General features: G+C 36.0%; 1 protein-coding gene across 2 annotated transcripts in view; it reads left to right on the top strand.

Moving 5' to 3' along the window:
• Window positions 1–12,477, top strand: part of LOC117402521 (sodium/potassium-transporting ATPase subunit beta-1-interacting protein 2) — a 201,487-nt gene extending 189,010 nt beyond the window's left edge. For both annotated transcript variants that reach the window (XM_034003744.3, XM_034003746.3), the window contains exons 6-7: window positions 8,089–8,170; window positions 9,922–12,477. In XM_034003744.3, the coding sequence (XP_033859635.1) occupies window positions 8,089–8,170; window positions 9,922–9,931 (92 nt within the window). In that variant the 3' untranslated portion in view covers window positions 9,932–12,477. The remainder of the gene's footprint in view (window positions 1–8,088; window positions 8,171–9,921) is intronic.
• Window positions 12,478–21,434: the final 8,957 nt, after the last annotated feature.

The raw sequence follows: 21,434 nt of genomic DNA, 5'->3' as shown, positions 1-21,434 counted from the left end.
GGAAAATCCATTATACCACAAGGGTGTTTCCTTAGGCCAAGTGTTCTCTTAGGAGGTGTACCTATACGCAGAGACTACTGTGTATCATGCACTTTAAAACAAATATCATCACTACAGGATTGGTCAAATCTTTAAATGGTTTACCAAATGGAAGATATTACATTTCAACATATTGTATGTGTTTAAACATATCGTATGCCATATTGTATATGTTTTCTGTAAACATAATTCTAATATATAATACTCAATCAGTTAGCTTTCTGGATAATAAGATATGAAGAGCTAAGTTACTATAAAACTTTAATGGACTCCCACCTAACCATTACGTCAAATAATTCTATCATATTCAGTACTATAAGCAATACAAGTATATAACAGCATGACAATACCTATAAAGCCTTAATTAAATTAGAGCTTATTTTATCTTTTTAAATTTTGAATTCAAGAAATAATTATTCTTAATTCCAAATCATCCACATCGTTATTGTAGTACCATGTGACTCTACTATCCAACGTGTTGGCGGGTATTGGGCATGTTACTGTTGTGTTGCCAGCAAAATAGGGCATTGTCCTAAACAGGGCAAAACCTCTCTGACTTGTTGACAGCATGTTGATCACAATGGTCACAAAAGACAAACCATTGGAAACAGATGTCTCCTTTTTGGTGCCTTCAACAAAAGTTGCTTGTGAGACCAGGTCTTAAAGGTACAATAACAAGAATCTTGAGATGCATTTTCAACTGCAACGTCTTCATCACACAAACAAATGTGTATGTTTTCCAGTGGTGATTACCTGTGGCTCAGGTTATCCTACTGCCAATGTGTCAGTCATTTACAAGAAATGTTGGACATTAACGCTGAAATTGATCCAGGGTGTCACCATGGTGTGTTGATTTAATTAGTGTCTGTATAATTCAAATGAGCAAGCATATGGTTTACTAATACATTTAAATGAAGTAAACAATAATTCATGCTTTACCCCAACACTAACATTAATTGTGAATAATGAAAAATACCACTAGAATGAGTAAGTATTAAATGTATGCTGAGTTGATGCTTACTTCATATGAACAATAGGACATATGTTAGTTCATACAGAATCATATTTTAATTACAGATGCTTATTTTGAAGTGTTACGGTTTTATTAATTAGACGTCCTTAATTAAAAAGCCAATAATATCTATTTAAAGCTGATGCTAAAGCTGTGCCTCATACACTGAACACAAATGCTTCTCCAGGTGTGAAAGTAGTATGCATTGGCTATGTCTCCTCCCTCCTCCTGTAAAGCCACTGAAAATGGGTTGACATAACCAAATACACCCTTTATTCTGGTCATTGTACTTACTGTCTATATTAGTTGATAATAAACAACTACAAAAAGTATGGAAAGGAGCAGGCAGAGGTGAAAATTACCAATGACCCATAAGATTTCTGTTCTTGCATACAGTAACTATACTGTTAATTTTACATAACCAGTGAGCAAATATATAAGGCACAGTTTTGACACACTTGTTTGATAACTAACAGATTTTATTTAACTTTAACACATTTTAGAGTAGTCTGGCCCACTCATTTTTAAAGTTTTTAAAATTTGTTTATAAGTTTGGATTAATTAAAATTATTCAGTTTGTTCTAAAATATGTCACAGAAACTAAAAAGAACATTTGTATTTAATATTCAGTGCCATTAGGATTAGCCCTGAATTAGTGATGCTACTCTAGTGATTAGAGTGTTTTGATTAAATTAATTTAGGGAAACTCCCTTTTACTGTGTCAGCCCTTTTAATTCCTACTAAAAATTGTTTTTGATTATTATTTTTTTTTAGTTGCAGAACTCTAAAAAGGAACTGATTTCAAAGTCACTTATAACTTTATTTTTAAATTAGGATCATGGGGAATGGGAGGCCCTGTGGTTTGAATGCCTAAGGGTTGCACTTTGAATCTGAATTCAGTTATAACAAGTGCAAGTTTGTTGATTAGTCTCAGTGGAGACTAATGTGAACCATGTTCTTATCAGGAAGAATTAAACCAACACCTAGGTCAGTTGAGCTGATTGGCAAAATAATATCATATTAAATAGATATCCAGAGAACATCTAGATCAGGGGTGTCCAGTAATGGTCCTGGAGGCTTTTCCGACTCCAGGTAAAATTACAAAATTAACTACTTCAGGATCTGGATGGAGATTGAATTGGTTTATTAAACAATTTAGAACATGGTTGGAACAAAGACCAGGCATGGAAGAGCCACCTTTGGACACCCAAAAGACACCTAGATCAGTGGCCAAGGTTGGCCCTTCTACTCCTGGGCTTATATTTATAATTCGTGCATGAATAAATGACTTTGTTTGTTTGTACACATAAAGATTAGAATTGTTGCTCACAGTACTAAATCCTGATTTATCAATCTTGCGTAAGGCACTCTTACACACATTTCTAAGTAATAGGTGTTAATAAATCTAAATGGCACTAAAGTTGTTCGCACGTGGACATTTGCATTTAAAATGCTCCTCAATAGTCATATATGGTAATAGCCATCTGTCACTGCTCAGTTTTCTAGGCAAGTGCCGACACTGCTCATTTAAAGAATAAATGAATAGTGGGTTTCTTCTGGCCATTTAGCTACAACATTTAGTAGAGAGAGACGTGCATCAGATGTAACCTGTACATGAGATGAATGGGATTGTTTTATGCTCATGAAATGACATTCCTTCTCTCTTTGTGCTTTAATTGCTATATGAGTAGTCTATATCATATTGGGGAACCCGGCAATTTAATGAAAATACCTTTTGACTCTGATCTACTGTTCTTCCTTGTATAAGGTTACCATATTTCCAGAGTGAAAAATTATTTCTTCAATTCACTGAATCTGTAGCAACTCTGAACCTAGGATCCAACATCTCTTACAATTCCATTAGGACTGCCTTTGGAAAGCAGTATCTTGTGAAAAGTCCTGTACTTTCTGCAGATAAGTCATATCAATCCTGAAAAGCAACATTATTAAGGTCTTCCAGAAATGGTCTTTTTTCCCAGCCCCATTCTGAACTGTTTCATTGAACCAATTAAACCTCCAGCCAGACCATGCAGTAGTTATTTATCACATTTTCCCTGTTAACCTGGAGTGGAATGGCCCTCCAGTAGCGTGATTAGACACCCCTGGTTTAGAGCAGTGTCTCCTGACAGATTTAACCAGGAAGACAACATCTCCCTAAGGACTGCTGCATTGTGCTGTATGACATTGGAACAGTTTGACACGGTTATTCTTTCACCTGACCTTGTTCTACCTATCTATCTAAGTATCATACTGGATCCAGATATACCTTTAATAGAGTGTGTTGTTACCTGCTTATGTATATAAACACTGAATCAAACACTTTTTGATTTGATATACAACTGTAGTTGGTAAACATAGAAATACTGAGTGAGCAAACTACCAGTCAAGCATGACAGAGAAAGCTATAATCCCATTCAGATTCAGCAACCCTGTACTGGCAGGAGTGATGTTATCCCTTATAGAAGTTTCCATAGTAAATTTGCACAGTAATTCTGCAGTTTTTCCATGCTTAGCCCATGCTTATACAATGCATTTACCATAGTGTGCCATGTTTTCTTATAAAAAATGGAGACCCTTATACACTGCTTGTTTCAATCTGTCAATTTGTCAAGCGCATACCGGGTGAACACAATAACAGCCTTAATTTTGCACCAGACTTCACTAAACATGTGTCATACACTGCTAGCCTCCTATAGAAGTTTTGGGTTGCATTTGGTACTAATCCGATACACTTTTGATGTTATATTAATATTTTAAACCTGTACATGCACTTTCTCACCTAAAGCGGTCTAAAAGCATAACATCATCACTTTATTCCGTATCTGCCTAATGCGTGTGCACAACAGTACTGTACAGAGTGGTCAGAAGTTATTTAAGTTAGGCAGGGGTCTGCAGTAAACACTATTGTTTGTTAATAGGCAATACACATAACAGACTACAAAGTAAAAAGACATGGGGAAGCTAGTTAAGTGCTATTTGATTGTCGTTTCCAACATGTAAAACCATGCATACATATCATATAACTGATGTCAACGTTAGCCTTTCGTTCTTCAGAATGTCCAAAATGATTGCAACGTCTACACTATTTAATGATGTAAGTGACAGTTATTTATGCTCGTTTCCAATGCAAAGTTTTTTAAAGAGATGCTCACAAAATCTAAATAAATACAGTGAAACATCAGTGAAGCCAGGAGGATTCTCTTCAAGCTGTATTCGCTTTTTGTTGATGCTGACCGGTTCAGATGCTAAGTTGAATTGATGTGAAAAGTAAATGCATTTCTTACAAACATGGTTGTATGGTCTTGTTAGAAGGTAGATACTATATGTGTATAGTATAATTTCGTTATTACTTTGAATTACCAATTTGTTTATAATAGCTTTAATAAACAAATTGAGTTCTACATTTTATTTCAATATTTAACTAAACCCACATGCCTGTCTGTTGCACTACACAATGGACAAGATAACTGCCTTGATTTTGCTTCCAATAATCACCAGTGTTTATTTATTTATTTATATTATACACTCCTAGCCTGCTATAGAAGTATTAGATTGCATTTGACTATAACCTTCCACTTATTGTGAGCCTATTGCAGGATTATGAGGACCTGCACTGCACTGGTTTTTAATATGTTTTAACATACCTACAGTATATGGGGTTTACAATGCTTACCTAAGCTTTACCATGTTTTATTACACTGCAGTCATCAATGTGCTTTATTACACTCAGTTGTCAGTGTTTTGTGGATAAACCATGCTATGATTAAATGCTTCAGCTGGTAGTTGTATTCTTTCTGCTACAGCATCAGCGCTTTTAGTTCCAGGAAGACAATTCTCTGCCTCACACAGCCAAACACAGACCTATCATTTTTCATTCATCCAAAACACATGGGACGAGCTTGGAATCTGCACTAATAGCTGTATCAGGAACTGCTTTCACAATGTCAGATCCAGGACCTCATTGCAAGCATGCTGTCCAAGTGTGACTTTCCAAAAACATCCCTGGAGTCTTCATCTGTCCCAGTCTGCTGCTACACCTCTGCCCAAATCCTGCTTATCTGGTATTTTCAGAAATTAAACGCACGTTTGATATGGTGTTGACACCAGATGCTGAAAACGGGTGTTGCTCATTTTATTCAGAAGTATATCACACTTACACGTCAATGTACATCTATGTTTAAAATCAGTTATCTAGTCTTAACAGGAACATTTCTGAGGAATAATTCTGTAGGGTTTCAGAATCTAGGTCAGACATGAGCAACTCTGGCACTGGAAGGCAGTTCTACACCAGATTTGACAGGTATAAAGATGTAGTTAACTGTTTGTGGACCTGAATGGATGTTTAATTGGTTCTATTACACAGTTAAGAACATAGTTGGAACAAAGACATGGTCAGGAAGGGCGACTGTTGCCAATCCCTGATTTAGGTCATGGCAACCTTCTTTCTGTGTTAGTTCTAGCCTCTCTTTGGTTGGTACTGTACTTGTACCCAGTGCCCTTGTTAAATTACCACAAGTTGTCTTCATATTTTATTCTCTGCGCAAAGGGCGTTTGACAATATATGGTTTGTTAGGTTCTCCAACAAAGCTGCATTTATTTTAAACCAACCTCAAATTGTGTGGGGAATAAAAACACCTTTCTAGAATCTACAGAGTCTCTTACATAATGTATTTGCCAATTAGAAATACTGTTAATTTTTAAGGTAAACCAGAATACTAACAGCCATATAAAGGCTCTCTCCTTGTCATCCTAATTCTAATTAAAATAACAGATAAAGCATTTCTGTGCATGTTTAAGTAATGTACACTGGAGTGCAACCTAATCAACTATGGCATTTATAATTACAATTAATTTAAAGGTCAATTTCCTGGGGTCCATAAGAACCCTTATTTAAAACATTTTCTCCACAGAAGGAAATTGGGATGTTACTATCAGAATTCACAAGATGCATTAGAGGCTTTTTGCTTTTATAGCTGGAAAATTAGGTTAGGCCCGGAATGGGAATTGCAATCAAGTTTAGTATAATAGATGGCAGATGAAAGCCCAAAATGGTTAGCTAAGGCACTCATCAGTGTTGGATTTGCATTCTCTTTGTTTGCTGAATTAATTGTGTGAATGTTTTGCACAAAAGGGCTACGTTTATACACGAAGAAGCCTGACAAGAAAAGAAAATTGGTTGTGGATTGCTGTTTTTGTAAATAAATTACATTGATGTGAATGGTAATCCTTGGAGTCTTGGGTAGAATTTTAGACAAAAACATTGTAAGAAAAAAAAGGTGTTTCACCAAGTTCATGAATGCTAATATTTTGTCCTACATCTCCTACAGGACTTGTTATGCTTGAGCTCTGAAGAAACCAAATAAAATGAAGAAGTCATATTTGAGGTTACCTCAGTTTCTGATTTTTTTTTTTTTTTTAAAGTACACTTATGTTTATTTTTTAATACATTTAAATATAGTACACATTTTTGATTAATATGATATCTTCACACATCAGTTTATGCATTCACAGTAGGTATTGTATTCGATTTATTGTTATCACTGAACATGTATTTTTAGTATTTTTTAATTTGTGGAAATGCCCAAATGCCCAAAACGTACAAGTATTTATTTATTTATTTATTTATTTATTTATTTATTGCATTTATAATATATACAATATAATTGGTCTAAGTTTGGCTATATTTCTCAAATGATAAAAAGATACTTTAGTAACTTCCCTAATATGAGTCTCAAATGAGAGATCAGGATCAAAGATGACCCACAAACTCTTAATTTCTAGTTTAAATTTTGCTGAAAGGTTGCAAGGGTCGAGCTCATGTAATCCCACATTTCCTTTTAGTTGGTTCTGTGTTCTAACTAGCATAAACCTTGGTTTTATCTGAATTCAACATTAAAACATTCTGTGACATCCAATGCTTGATGTCTGTAAGAAAGTAGCTATTAACATCCAGGCAGAAGAAATCCCTGGTTTTAGGGACAAATATAGCTGGGTATCATCAGCGTAGAAATGGAAGTTCACTCCGTGTCTGCGGATAATGTCACCTAACGGTAGATTATACCTCCGCAATAGAGATGAACTGAAACCTATCAAAAAGATTTTGAACCATGATAGGACAAGGCCAGACAGTCCCACTGTGTAATGTGACAAATACTTATTCCCATTCTTTCTGTACAATCCTTAAAGAGGGCATGCACTGTGGATGTATTTTGTCATTACATGTTTTCAGCATGTAATAAAGCTAGACTTTTCATATTCTGACACTTGTATCATAATAGCACAACCCGATACACCATTGTAATTCATTGCATTGTCATAGGACCACTGTGGATTATTTACTCAAAATCCATTGTTATCATTGCTAGTAATGCTGTAGCCTGTGAATTCGAATTAACACACTGCTAGTGGTGGTATTGTGAGGGTCACATTTTCAAGTAGGACTCTTTCACAGCTAAATATGATCCATCGGAAAGGTGATGGGGATAATCACACTTCAGTGGAATTGGAGAAATTGTACTTTTCTGTCAGTCACTGTGTGCTAGAGAAAGGAAATTAGTATTTAGTAGAGTCATATTTATTAAAATCCTGCCCTTCATTTTCTGAGTAGAAAGCCATCACTATATTATTTTTATCCAGCTACAGTATTTGTTTGAAGAAAAACAAATCACTTTATGCAGGGCTACAGCTGATCTTTTATTAAAAGCCTGACAGCCTTTTGGTTTCTGAAAGCCAGCTAGGACTCGTTGTACAACCATTAAAGTGCATGGATAAAACAGCAAAGCCTGAACAGCAGACTGCACTGTGATAATCTTGTTCAAGTGTGTACAGTCTTGTTAGAAACTTGTCTGCTGATCCAAGAGGTATTTTTTCATATGTTAGTGCTCTAGAAATATCACCCCTTCATACTGCCCTCCAATAATTAATCAGTTGATATTTGCCGCATTGAATTATTGTGGATGAGACTAGTTTTAATGGCAGTTCATGCTCATATTTAATGCTGCAGTAATAAAGTTTTTTTTTTTCTTTTTTTGTCTCAGTTGATTTCATAGGAGGATTTGATTCTTACGGTTATCAGGGCCCACAGAAGACCTCGCATTTGCAACTACAGCCTATGTATATGTAAGTATTACTTTATAATCTTCTATCTATTCTGTCATTCTGAGCCTCTTTAATTTCCGATACAATGACCTATGATGCTTTACTCAGGTCATTTTGAGTTCCTCATTCATGGTGATTTTTGTCTGCCAACCAAAACTACAGTAGTAAAGGAAGAATGTTAACAACATCAATTTATTTAAAAAATACAAGAGAATAGTACTGCCAGTGCTTTAATCAACATCTTCAGGGGAAATGCTTGTCTAGATCTGACATCATAGAGGCCAAGGGTCTTGATCAGAAAGGGAGACTTAGAGAGATAGTATATAATTGACTACAGTATATAAAATGTATGTGCAGTATGATTAATCTTGCCTTACACAAGCTCAAAAGGAAGTGTCCCCTTTCATCATCATCATCATCATCATCATTTATTTAAAACACACGTTACAACATACTTATTCATGCAACACTTGCAGAGCCTGGTGTGTGACTGTGAATGTATAACAACAACCAATCAAAGAGTCAAGCTAAACTATATTTATATACAATTATTTGTATAAAAGAAGCTAACTTTAAATATGGTCAGGTGGCTGCTCACATCATAACATTAATTGTTGATGTTGGTTTGGGAATCAAGGCTTTTAATGATGCTAGGTGGTGGCATATAATGATTTTAGACTGAAGTCCAGATAAGGAATTGCCAGTTCATTGCACATGGGCTCAATATCCACTTCAGGACAGCAACTAGAGTCACCATAAGCAACCAAACTGTGAAACAGATTGCATGAGTCTGGTTTGAGGTCTAGAAGACCAGCTACCAGAGAGACTGCTGATTACTCCCTTGATCATCAAAACTGACAGCTCCATAATTGTCCACTGGGCACCCATTTTGTCCACATTGTTAACATTTGGATCAACATTGTTAATTATGACCGTTTTTGGAGGGGACTCCACATGGTGTGGGGAGGCCTCTGCATTGGAGGTCACACAGAACTTATTGTATTACCAAGATCTGATTTATAGCTCTGCGTTACATAGATTTGGATCCTGAGTTTATTTTGATGTAAGATAATGCCTGTTGTCATACTGCCAGGATTGTCATGGAATATTTTAAACAAGAGATTATAGAGGTTATGGACTGGCCAGCAAGAAGTCCAGACCTTAATACCATAGAAACACCTTTGGGACCTTCTTTTACATCTTGTTAGTCAGCGTTGTGACTTTCCACATGACATCAGAGAGATTGGTGTTGCACTGACTGAAGAATGGGACAGGATACCCCAAAATGTCACCTGCTGCCTGATTAGAAGCATACCCCATCAATGTAGAGAGTGCATCAACACCAGAGGAGCCCACACTTAATACTGAGACATTTATATGGACCATTTTCAAATTGTAAGAAAGAATGATCTCCAGAGACCAAGCCCAGAGGCATTTTGATTACCATAGGTTGTGTTCATATGCGTGTCACTGATGTTACGCACATAATAAAATTAATTTATATGTTTATTTCAATGCCAAAGGGTACTTCATTTTGATTCTCATTGTTAATTGTGTTTTGGAAAAATTCAAGTTTGAAATGTTGTTTTGAGTATCGTTTTACCTACATCTTGGTGTATATTGTTTTTCTAATTTGAATCGTACCATTGCCTTTCTGGTCCATTAACCAAGAACACAGCTAAAACAAAAGTGCTTTTCTGTAGTTAACATTGTCTGAGCACTGTATCAGCAGTAATGTTTTCTTTCTCTTTTCTTCTTTCTTTTTGTTTTAGGTCAAAGTAACCCAGGTGGCTGCCTTAAGAAAAAAAAACAACAAAGAACAGTGACCTTCTGTGTTTTGCTTATATGTCTTAAAAAATGCTACAGTGTCTTAACTGATTTAAGAAAAAAAAGATCCTGTTGTTTAACCTCAATGACAAAAAAGAATGCACTGGACTTTCCTTTGTCTGTACACAACAAATCAAGTAGCAAGTTAAACCAGATGGACTTGAGAGGATCCGGCAGAACAGTGCCCTCCAGATGCATGGTCCTTGCTGTTACCTATATCTCCAGTCTGTCTGTTGCTGCTTTCAATCAAATAACCAGAATCATTAAGGTCATTAATAATATTGATTTTATAAAGAAAAGCATTTCTCTTTTTTGTTGTAGCTTGAGTAATACTATAAGTGCCAAGATGTATTCAAAGAGTAGAGGATTAATGAATGTCTTTTAGGCAAAAAATAGTCTTGATTTAAACTCTACTAAACCAAAAAAGGTTTTCAAGGTGAAGTCCAATGGCAACAGACAAGTCCATACTGACTAGTTAAGTGCACCTTTCAGAGTACAATTAGACATGTTCTCTATTTGCAGTGGCCAGAACAATATCTTGCTTAAGATGGACATAAAATAACAGCGCACACAACTTCTGAAGCAAACCTGCTATAAATTAGCAATGAAAACGTGGGTGATTCACAGTTTCTCTGTATCGGGTAATACACGTCATTGTATGTTGTTGTAAATGAGTGCACAGACATGCCTGATGAAATGACTTAGGGAAAACGTGAATTTCTATTAACAGGCCAACTTAGTTGTTACTTTTTTATAGTTAACTTATAAGTTTATTATTATACTGTGTTAGTGAGCCTTTTTTCTTACAGCTGTAAAAAAACAAAAAAAATGTATTTGTATTAGTGATTTCCTGATAATATGGTGTTAAGAGGCGGAGTAGTGTGTGATAGTGAGTATTTTATCTTCCATGTGATGTGGCTGAAAACTGTGCTTTGTGTAGTGGGTGGCACGAAACCATGAAGAACTGAAGAGTAGCTCTTTGCGCTTGTCTTCTCCTCCAGGGATCTCTTTCCGTGTATGAAAGGGTTTGTAAATGAGGGCTTGCACTGCAAATTTCTGCACCTGTATCCATTTGGGGTGGACAGTCTGTGAAAATGCAAATGCTTTCAGGTTGAACATATGGAACGACCCCAGTAATTCTCCAACCTGTTCTTTAATGGTAAACCAGGAGCTTCTCATCGAAACTGGGAATTTAAATTGGCCTCCAGTAATGGAGTACCTTAAGTGATAAATAAAACAAAAAGGCTGAAGTGTCAGAAAACCTGACTGCAAATACATTCTCCCCAGTCTAAATTGTGGGAAGAGAAACTGCATGAATTATGTAGTACATAGTTGTGGATCATTGTGTTATAAAAATCTGAAAATGTAGGGGCATATCATACAAAGATATGTCAGCCCAAAAGCCTTGTTGATCTTTTGCATTCAGTGTTTCTGAACTTTATTACTGGACTACTTTTACTGAGTGTAATCTGTTTTGCGCTATACCTCCATGACTGAGCTTGAAGTTGTCCAGGCCCCTGCTCTGAATGAAGTTCTTACTGTAGTTCACTGTTGTTATCTGAATTTCTGGCATCAAATTTATACAGCACCGCCATCATTAAAATGTTGTCTAAGCATAAATCTGAAGCCTGCAGATTATGTTTATTTGCTGATGCAAGCCCTGCTGACTTTATTAAAAAAAAAAAAAGAATAATAATTAGCCTAGAAGCCATGAGTTTATCCAGGACAAGTTCAGGATTTGAATGAGGTGTTTGTAAATGCTGTACTCAACATTCCAAAACAATAAGAGCCAGATTATTATTATTTTTTACTGTGATGGGTGCTGAACATCTGTGTCTGTAGTGACCACCAGAGGGAGCTCCAGGCGAAAGTAGTCCTTTGTGCCAATTCTACGCTTTACAGTAGTCAGATAATGTTTGGGGTTAAATTATGTATTTAACATTTTATTGTGCAATATACTAACAACTGCATATACTATATAAATCACTCACTCATGTCTGAGTATAATTTACTCAGTCTTTTTATATGTACTGTATATATAAACTATGTATGCACTATCCTCAATGGAAATATAAATATAGTTCAAACATAGAGTTATCCCCTTAGGTTTGTAAGCTATGAAAAATAAGTTATCAGGAGCACCAGCAAGTCACTATTGCTATTGAATGCCCCACACCCTTTATATTCAGTGGTGGTATCACTACAGTATGTAAATAAACGATTCCAAACCAATTCTGATGTTTTGCGATTATTCTAGAATTAATTTTTTAATCCCAAATAGGAAATCTTTTTACATGCATATAGTGGCATACAATAGTTATTCAAATATACTTCAAGCGTATACAGTGAAAAAGAAGACTCCTTTTGAAGTCTATCTTCAAAAGAACGTCAGTTGTTTTGTTTGGGTTCGGCGCTAACTTCTATTTTTAATTAGTTTTAGCTATTTTTCTATTTCTGTTACTTTTTAAAACTACTGTAAATATAATAAATTCCATTTGTGAAAGGTCTCAAGGCTGTGCTGGTTTTCTTTTTATTGAAAATATTTTTTTCTACAGTGTGTACTTATGCAACCCATTCTGCATACATTAAGTTTGCCCTTACAGTCCTGGTCGTCGTTCCTACCCTATTCTAAATACTTTTATTTAACCAATTAAACCGCTGTCAAGTTCCAAAATAAGTTTAATATTTAATTTTACTTGTTAAACCTGGAGAGGAATGGCCCTCCAGGACTGTGATTAGGCACCCATGCACCACTGAGTGGCACGTTCCATTAATGTCAGACTCCGAACATGGTATGTTGTAGTGACAGTGGTTTATCAGGACCAGCGTGCAGTATCAGAATCAGATTATTCCTAAAGCAGAAAGCCTCATCGGAGGTATTGAAATAGATTATACCACACAAAAAGGGAATAAACCGTGTCACAATAAATAAGGGCGATTGTAAAATTATGGAAGTCCCACATGATGGAGAACCAGATATATATATTTTTTTTTGTAAAACCAGTGGAGGTAGTAGAGGAAGTCATAGAGCAGGAGTTGCCAATAGTGGGCCACAACGCAGTCCCAAGTGGGCCATGGGAGCAATGGCATTCTATTTATACTTAGTAATATATATATATATAAGCGCAACAATAACATACAAATGAAGAAAAAAATAAGATTCAGAATAAAAAAGGACAATTTAGATTACGTTTATTTATGGTGTTACAGGTTTAAAAATGTTTTTCATTCCTCATTTAATGAGTTCAAATAGTGAGCAGCAGTGCTTAATGCAGTTGAACAGGTGGGCCTCAGATAAAAAAAATGTTGGGGAACCCCTGTCATAGAGCACATGTAGCTGCCCAAAAGTGTCATTTTGCTTATTTTTTTCATGTTAATGAGTTCTCACAAAATATTGCTAGCTTTACAGATGGTGCAGTTGATGTATTAAGTGGAATGATGATATGAAATTGACAGATGTAATTTGTTTTTTCTTTAGAATAGTTCTTGTCAAGTTATTTGTGTAGCCTACTCAAGTATTTGTGTGTGTGTGTGTGTTACTCCTGAGTACCTAGGGCAGGCACAGCCTTTTGAGCTAATGTAAATAAATGTCTCATCAGCATAGAAATGAAAAATGCTAAACTGACTAAGTGATGGAATTTCATTACAAAGGTGTTGAAAACCAAGGGCCCAGAGTGAACATCTGTGGGACTCTGTGGAAGGGTGGTGGGTAGTTCACTAACACACAGGAGACACAAAAGTAATTTGGAAACACCGCACAGGTGCCCAGTTTTATTAAGGGAGTGTAATTTCTTTTCAGCCCGCAGAGGGCGCTGTTGTCTGTGGTCTGCCTTACCAGCGATGGTACAGACAGAGCCACAACTATACCGGGAGCAGTACAGAGTACAGGTGCTCAAACACAAGAATAATCAAAAGGCAAAAGGAACAGGGAAAATAAAGCACAATAAACAAAACTACAGATAAAAGGTGCTGCGCTCGGCAGCTTCACCCCAACCGTCGCTACCCGCACGGCCCGGGTCTCCGTCCTACACTCACGGCTCCCTCAGCCTGCTATACAATGTTTATCGGGGCTGCCCAAGGTTTTCCGCGCTACCGCTAATTCTTTTTCTTTTTTTTTTTCTTTTCTTGTTGGGATTTCCGTCCCCGCAGTTCTCGCTCCAGCGCTTCCGTACGCTCAGTACGTCTCAGAGGGCAGACCTGAGGGAACAGCAGAATGTTAACTTATAGGGCCAGCAATTCCCCCAAGACCAGCCTCTCAGCCACTCAGAGAGAAGGAAAGCCCGCACACCCACTCTCCCACCTCTCCGTGTCACTGCCATGACTGACAGGCGGATATTGACGGGCTGCTGCCCTCTTCCTGCAGCACTATGAACACATCAGAAGAGTCAGTACAGGTCTCCCCCTGTTACAGACTCCTTTGTATTGACATGTAGCTATAAGCTGTGATCTGTCAGACAGGTAAGATTGATTCCATTTATCTTACTGGTAACACCCTTTTGTTGGTGTGCCATTAATTGTAGTTACCCATATTGTCCATTTAACAACTAAAAACAGCAGTGAGCGTACAAGAAGGTAACAGGAGTACACATAATACATATATGGACTTTCTTTTTTTAAAGTTCTGTACTTTATTAAATAGTTACTCATGTACTCATGGACCTAAATCAGTAGCAGGCTGAAATGGGAGCCTTTGCCATTTTTGTTTACCCAAACTGTACTGTGTTGTATTATCACAATAAGATTTGAAATCCTAATAAAAGTGAATGGCAAAGAGATTCCACTTATCATATGCAATACCATTTTTTTTTTGTTTTAATCATTAAAAAGGAGGCCGTGGATATAAAGGGGTTTACAGTAGTTTGATCTTCCTGTTGATGATGACTTTTCCAGAAGTGTACGGCTAACCATGTCAGGCTAAACAACAGCAATTACATCAGCTGATCAGCACTTATGCTATGAAGAGCATAAATGCAAATTCAGGGTATAATCACCTGGTATAAGGATTAAAGTTAATGTGCTTCATATAGTAAATCAGACCCCTTGTCCTGCCATAATGCTTAAATAAAAAATGTGCTGGTTTGTGGTGCTTTTGTTGATCATCTTACCACTCAGACCACTTATTATTTACTAAATATATTGGAATGAAAAGATAATTTTCTGCTCCTTAAATACAGTATAGTCAAGTCATTTCAGAAGAACTGTTGTACTGCAAGATGTATACATTGTTTTAGCTATGACAAGGTGGTACATTTATGTCCCATTTACCCACATATTTTGGTATTCCTAAATAGATAATTGTCACCACCAAAATACCAGTCATAGCATTCACCAATCTGGGTTAAAGAACAACAAATATCCCACCCAGTAGTTTATTTTTGGTTGTTAATACAATTTGGGTTGTCACTGGGCTTGTAGGACATCTTACTAAGTACACTGATAGCTTTGGATTACAGGACCACAGCTCCTGTGAGAAAGTTTGCTTATTAAAATAATATATTAGAAAAGCAGGCTCAGAAAAACAGGCAACAAATGCCAATCTTAGCACCACAAAGCAGCACATAGTGTTCCGTTTTAGGTGAGACACATATTGGACCATATGCACGAAAGATGGCGGTAATTTTCAGCCATTAAAACAAATGACTGGGCCGTATTTAACATGTGACTTATAAAACTACTGCCCGGTTATTTTACTGTCCAGTATTGGTTTTAGATGTGATTTACCATCACGGATTGTTACCGAGAGATTGTATCTAACCAATTGTCAGAGGTATGCAAATGAGCTGTGTCCCCTACTTAAGACGTCAATGGCATACATCGTCTGTTTACACCGTCACGTTATGGATAATGGATATGTCTGGAGACAGGTTGTCCAAAATATCAACACGTCAGGTTAAAAAAAGTACAAATAAATTGCACACACACACACATATTTATAGTGGTCGGTTTATTTTAAATGTATAAATCATTGCGCTGAGATAACATAAATGTATTCTCCGTACACATGTACAAATATAAATCTGCACATTAAATTAGGCATATACAGCTATTGCCAAACGTTTGGCATCACCCTATATAATTAACATATTTTGCTTCATAAAGTCGAATGAAATCTGCTGAATAATGTTACGTTAACATACTGAATTACATACTGTTTAAAGAATTACATATAGTTTAAAGATGGATACACTTTATTACAATCACTATTCGTAATTGTACCACCATCAATACAGTCACTTATTCTCATTCTTCATTCCACATTTAAATGAGAAAGTAAGGACATGGAGGATTTAAAAGCTCATTTAATTGTTTCACAGCCAAACCCCGTAAATTAAACTGATTGTACTATTATTATTTCAGTATTGTTATTACAGGTAAGGGTCAATTAATGGCACAATACAGATTTATGAATCAGAAGAATAACATGCTAATGAGAAAATTGGTCTCTAAGGGCACGTAATTCTAATACTGTGATGAGTGATGTTTATTGACGGTGTTTATGCATCATCCGATTAAATACTGTCATGTTAAACACTATTACTGGCACGATAGGAGACGGTAAGTTTTATGCATATAAGCCAATATGTTTAGGAGGTACTTTATATCTTCCTATATATCTTTTTTCATTTTAATAGGTAGGTAGGTCATGATCTGATTTTGTGTGATGTTTCGGCTTCATGCACACCTCTTTTAAAATATAACCAATGTTTCTCATAAAATCATAGCAAACAGTTAAGCAGAGTGAAATCATGATAAAACATAGTTAAGTGCTGTAAATCCCAGAGAGGTATGATTAAACATTAAAAAAAAAGATGGCAACCCATGGTAAACTATTGTAATTGCATAATATAACCATGGAAATGGCACATTTCCAGTGGTAAGCTTTTATAATAGCAAAGCCAAGTAAAGACAGATATCGAGAACAATTATAACTCAATATAGGAACAGCATAACACAGAACCACTGAATGATATCATTGCTGTACTTTTACATTACATAAAGTAAAATTACAGCTATATGGTTGAGGTATTATCTATTATTCTGAAGGCCAATTAATACTAAAGTCTAAAGCTCTGTGGATGTTTCAAATCAGCCCAGTGAGGTATGCAGTTGGACTGGAAAAGTTAAAATGGAAAGAAATGAAATGGCAAAGAGTAATGTAGCAGATAATTTCTCTATAGCTCGATTTTCTTATCCTATAAGGAGATAAGTGAGCTTTTAAAAAAAGAATATGTTTGACTGAATGCTTTCAAGTGGAATACAAACATGGTCCACAAATTACTGTACTGTATATGGGGTAAAAAGGAAAATGCATGTCCATCAGTGAATTCTGAACAATAAATCCACCTGATTACCTACCAATACCTTGGCATACAAGAAGCAATGCTGAGTGGAATTTAGACACAATCCTTGGACCAGAAATGCACAGGAAGAAATCACACCAAAAACCATATCCACATCCACTGTAGATCCAAATATACTGTGTCTGCTGCACCAAGTCAGCAAAGGATGTGCTGTATTGTGTAGTTGGTGTTTAGCTAATTGTCCCGGTCCACCAATTAAAAATATTCAGATATGATTTTCTTTATTCTGCCGTTAATACCTCAGAGTTTTCAGATTAATCAGAATGTTCTCTTAAGCAAACGGAAAATGTGTAAGAGAACTGCACTGTGAATGTTTACAGCCTTAGGACACCAACCTCAGAGCAGCACTAGTTCAAGTGAGGACTAAACCTAACTATCTGAGTAGTGTGTGAATGTTTTCTCTGGCGCTACTCAGATTACTTAAATATGCTCAGACCACGTTCAAAAAGGAGAATAGGCCGATTTTAAAATGAAAATTCTGAAAGAAAAGTTAAATAGGTTCAGTACCTAATGGTTTTTAATAAAATCTCTCTGTTAGAGCTTTTTCATATAAAAAACAAATCTACACCAGAGGCAATTTGTCATCAATCCATTTTGAGACAGAGCAGATTAAAAATTATCACTTTGTTGAACCAAGGTAATGAATCTTGTTTTGCGTTACTTTCAATTAAATATTTACAAAATAAACCAAACAATTAAGAGGAAATAAACAAGAAGTTAGGACATATTTAGGGCAACTGTGCTGTCCATAAAAAAGAACTAGTAGAAAAGTATTCACACAGGTTCTCCCACTGAAACATGCTGAACTGATCGAAAGGTCCGGATTGGCTGGGGGGGGTGCCCGGGGAGGCTGCGCACAGCTCCAGGTGACTGCACCGCCATGCTACACAGAGGGGTGCTTTTACATTAAGGAGGAGAGAATCCGCTCTGCAGGATAACTACTACGGAACCCTTCAACTGCAAGACGGTGCCTGTGAAGGTTCTGCTCAGCCAGGACTGTCGTAAAGACCCGGAGTCGCTGGGAGGCCGGGACTTTGGGAGCAACAGCAATAGGTTAGTTTAGGGGATGTTCATCCCAACCAGTATAGAGAGGGTTTCGAAGTGTTGTAGGTTCCTGGAGCGTGACGTCTCTTTTAGTGAGACTAGTGCTCGCCTTGTGTGGCAAACGTTTATTTTTAGCTTGGTTTTGTTGTGTTTTCTTTATTAAATCTGACACTAGGGTTACCATTGCTGGTACCCTAGTGGCAGCACCTGTGTTAAATAAATCTGTGCACCTGTGCGGCGTGTTACCACCCAAAGCTCTGTGTCTGACTTATTATTATTCAGTGACGACCCACGCGCGTAACACTTACAATACCATATACATCTTTAAATATGGAAGTCAATAAAAAAAATACAATTTTTTTTTATATATTTTAAACATTTTACAAAGATTTTCAAGTGAAAATTCAAGTGCAATTGCACCATTTTATAACAATAATACAAAAATTGAAACAAGGGCCAATAACATCTCCCTTGTCAAGGCTATTGTATGTTTTACTCCATGGAACTGTATTACATTTACAGAAGGTTAAGCATGCAACAAAATGGGCCCTACAGTATACCTGTCTTACAACGTACAAGCTGCTTCAACAAATCTTAAAAAATACCTAGAAAGTAGATGTATGCACAGAATTGTATGGTAGATTGACAAAGACATGGATAAAAATAGGCCAACCCTCATACTGCATATTGTAATTATTCAACGGGTCACTCAGCTATATGACATTGTTATTCAACACCAGTATGAATGACAATATGGCCAAATGCAGCTGAGTGGATTCTCCACTGTTTTTGTGAAAATTATGTTCGTAACAAACAACCTCATTCATTTTCCTCCAAGCCCAATAATGAGAAGGAATTAAAAAAAAACAATACAGCCCTGGGCAATAACAATTTAAATGAAATGTAAAGTTTATAGGCTTCTCCCAGCAGGGTTTACCTGTAGATTACAAAAGGTAATCAACTCTACAGTTATACAGAGCTAAGGAGTCTTTAAATGATATGCATCAACACATTTTAAACGGAATGTAAAATACAATTGTTTTGCGTCCAGCTGTTTATCTTAATAACATTGAAACTGCTGCTATTATAAGCATTATAATAATCAAACTGAATTTAAAACTATGGTTGTTTGGGTCATCATAACCCATTATGCTTAATGAAATGAGGTTTTAAACCTTAAACTTAATAGATACTATTCCTAGTAGGGCTTTCAAAAACAATTGCTGCATGTCTTTGCATGCTAAGAAGGCTGCACTGTGATCCTATTGTTTATTATATGTTATCCTTATGTCACCCTGTTTGATAAGGAATATTTCTTAGTTTCAAGAAAATGAAATAAGTGCATTGCTATTCAGGTTTTACTTTCACACCCCTGTATTAGATTTCTATTGACATTTCACATTCTCATCATCTCTTACGGTGTGCTCTTTCTTATTCTGATACCATTTCACAAAAACAAAACAAAAAACGCCCAGAGAGCTGCCCATATGTATCATTAGGAATCTGGTATTGTGTACATTTGCTAAATGGAGAGTGTCTAAAGTGTAAAAACATAAATCATATGAAAAATAAATCCAGCTTATTTACATTTTGTTTTTTTTGTTTAATTTTTGCATTTTCTTTTCAGTCGCGCAGTGCAATTGCATTTCCTTTGGAAACCAAATCTCATTGAAAGAAACAACAGATGGAAGTCCTCCAAGAGTCTTATTACTGTTTCAAAGTCAATTGGTCCCTCCAGAATCAGGGCTTTTTTCACCTTCACAGCAGATTTACATTAATTTCCATTTTTTTCTTCCACTTTAATATGTACTCTAGTGTTACTGACTTGTGGAAATCAAGGAGAATGCATTTCAGAACTGGAACCAATTCATTTGAACTTCCTGTACACACAGTCTGTATAGCACCCTGGGGTTCTTATTTATGAATACATGAATTGAATTGCCATTGTTTGGTGTCCACAAATTATTTCACAGTACGAATATGCCATGGCAGACAGAAGGTACTTTAGAGGGTCTCAAAGTTTGAAGTTTAGGGGACCTTTTAACATAGTCTGAAGTTTATGGTGCATTAAGATCTTTTGATTATACTTTTTAGTGGATTGGTTGTTGGGATAGTGGCGGCTGAAGCAATTCCACAATCATTAACATCTAAATGAAGTTGTTATTCAGAAATTACCATATTTATAAGCCAGCTTTGTAAATTGTTTTGCACAATCCAGGTAATGGCCTGACAATTTTGTTATTTATTTATTTTATTATTTATTTATTTATTTTTTATTTCTAATTGATTCTAACTCTAATACCTCTACTACATTTCCATATATATATATATATATATATATATATATATATATATATATATATATATATATATATATATATATATATATATATAATTATTTTAAATGTTTTTGATGTATATAAATATGATGTACCCAAACATAAAATAATCACACTCTTTCCCCTGTAAGCAAAATTTAACACAAAAATAAGAGGAGTGGCAAACACTGTTGCAGCAGCAAAAGTCATTTAAAATGATCTAGACAGCATTCAGAACTGGGCAGACACATGGAAAATGACATTTAATATAGAAAAGTGTAAGGTACTGCATGCAGGCAATACAAATGTCCATTATAAATGCCATACAGGAGTGTGGGTGTAGAGGTCATAAAGTTCTCAAGAGAATGACAAATTGTAATCCAAAGTCACTTGACAACAGTAAATAATAATGAGAACTGGCAATACACAATGATGTGTATTGCTCAGTTAAATCCACAGGGTTCAGTCCCGAAACAATAAACACAGTATTAAACACACACAAGACACACATACAATCCCAAGTCCAGAGTGACTGCTGAAGTGAGATTGGTGAAATACAATTTATTTGTGAACAGGTATGCAGTGCTGGCCTTAAGCAACAGCTCCGGATCGTGTTAGCCGCCTAACAGGAACAAACAAGTATTATTAGACACGACAAACAAACAAAACACTCATGGTTAGTTTACAGTTTTCCCTTTCACGGTTCACTCTTAACCATAATAAAAGGAACAGATC

Source organism: Acipenser ruthenus, chromosome 5 (genome assembly GCF_902713425.1).
Source record: "Acipenser ruthenus chromosome 5, fAciRut3.2 maternal haplotype, whole genome shotgun sequence".
Taxonomy (NCBI): Eukaryota; Metazoa; Chordata; class Actinopteri; order Acipenseriformes; family Acipenseridae; genus Acipenser; species Acipenser ruthenus.
Note: the sequence above shows the minus strand (reverse complement) of the source record. Positions and strands in the feature narration are given on the sequence as shown.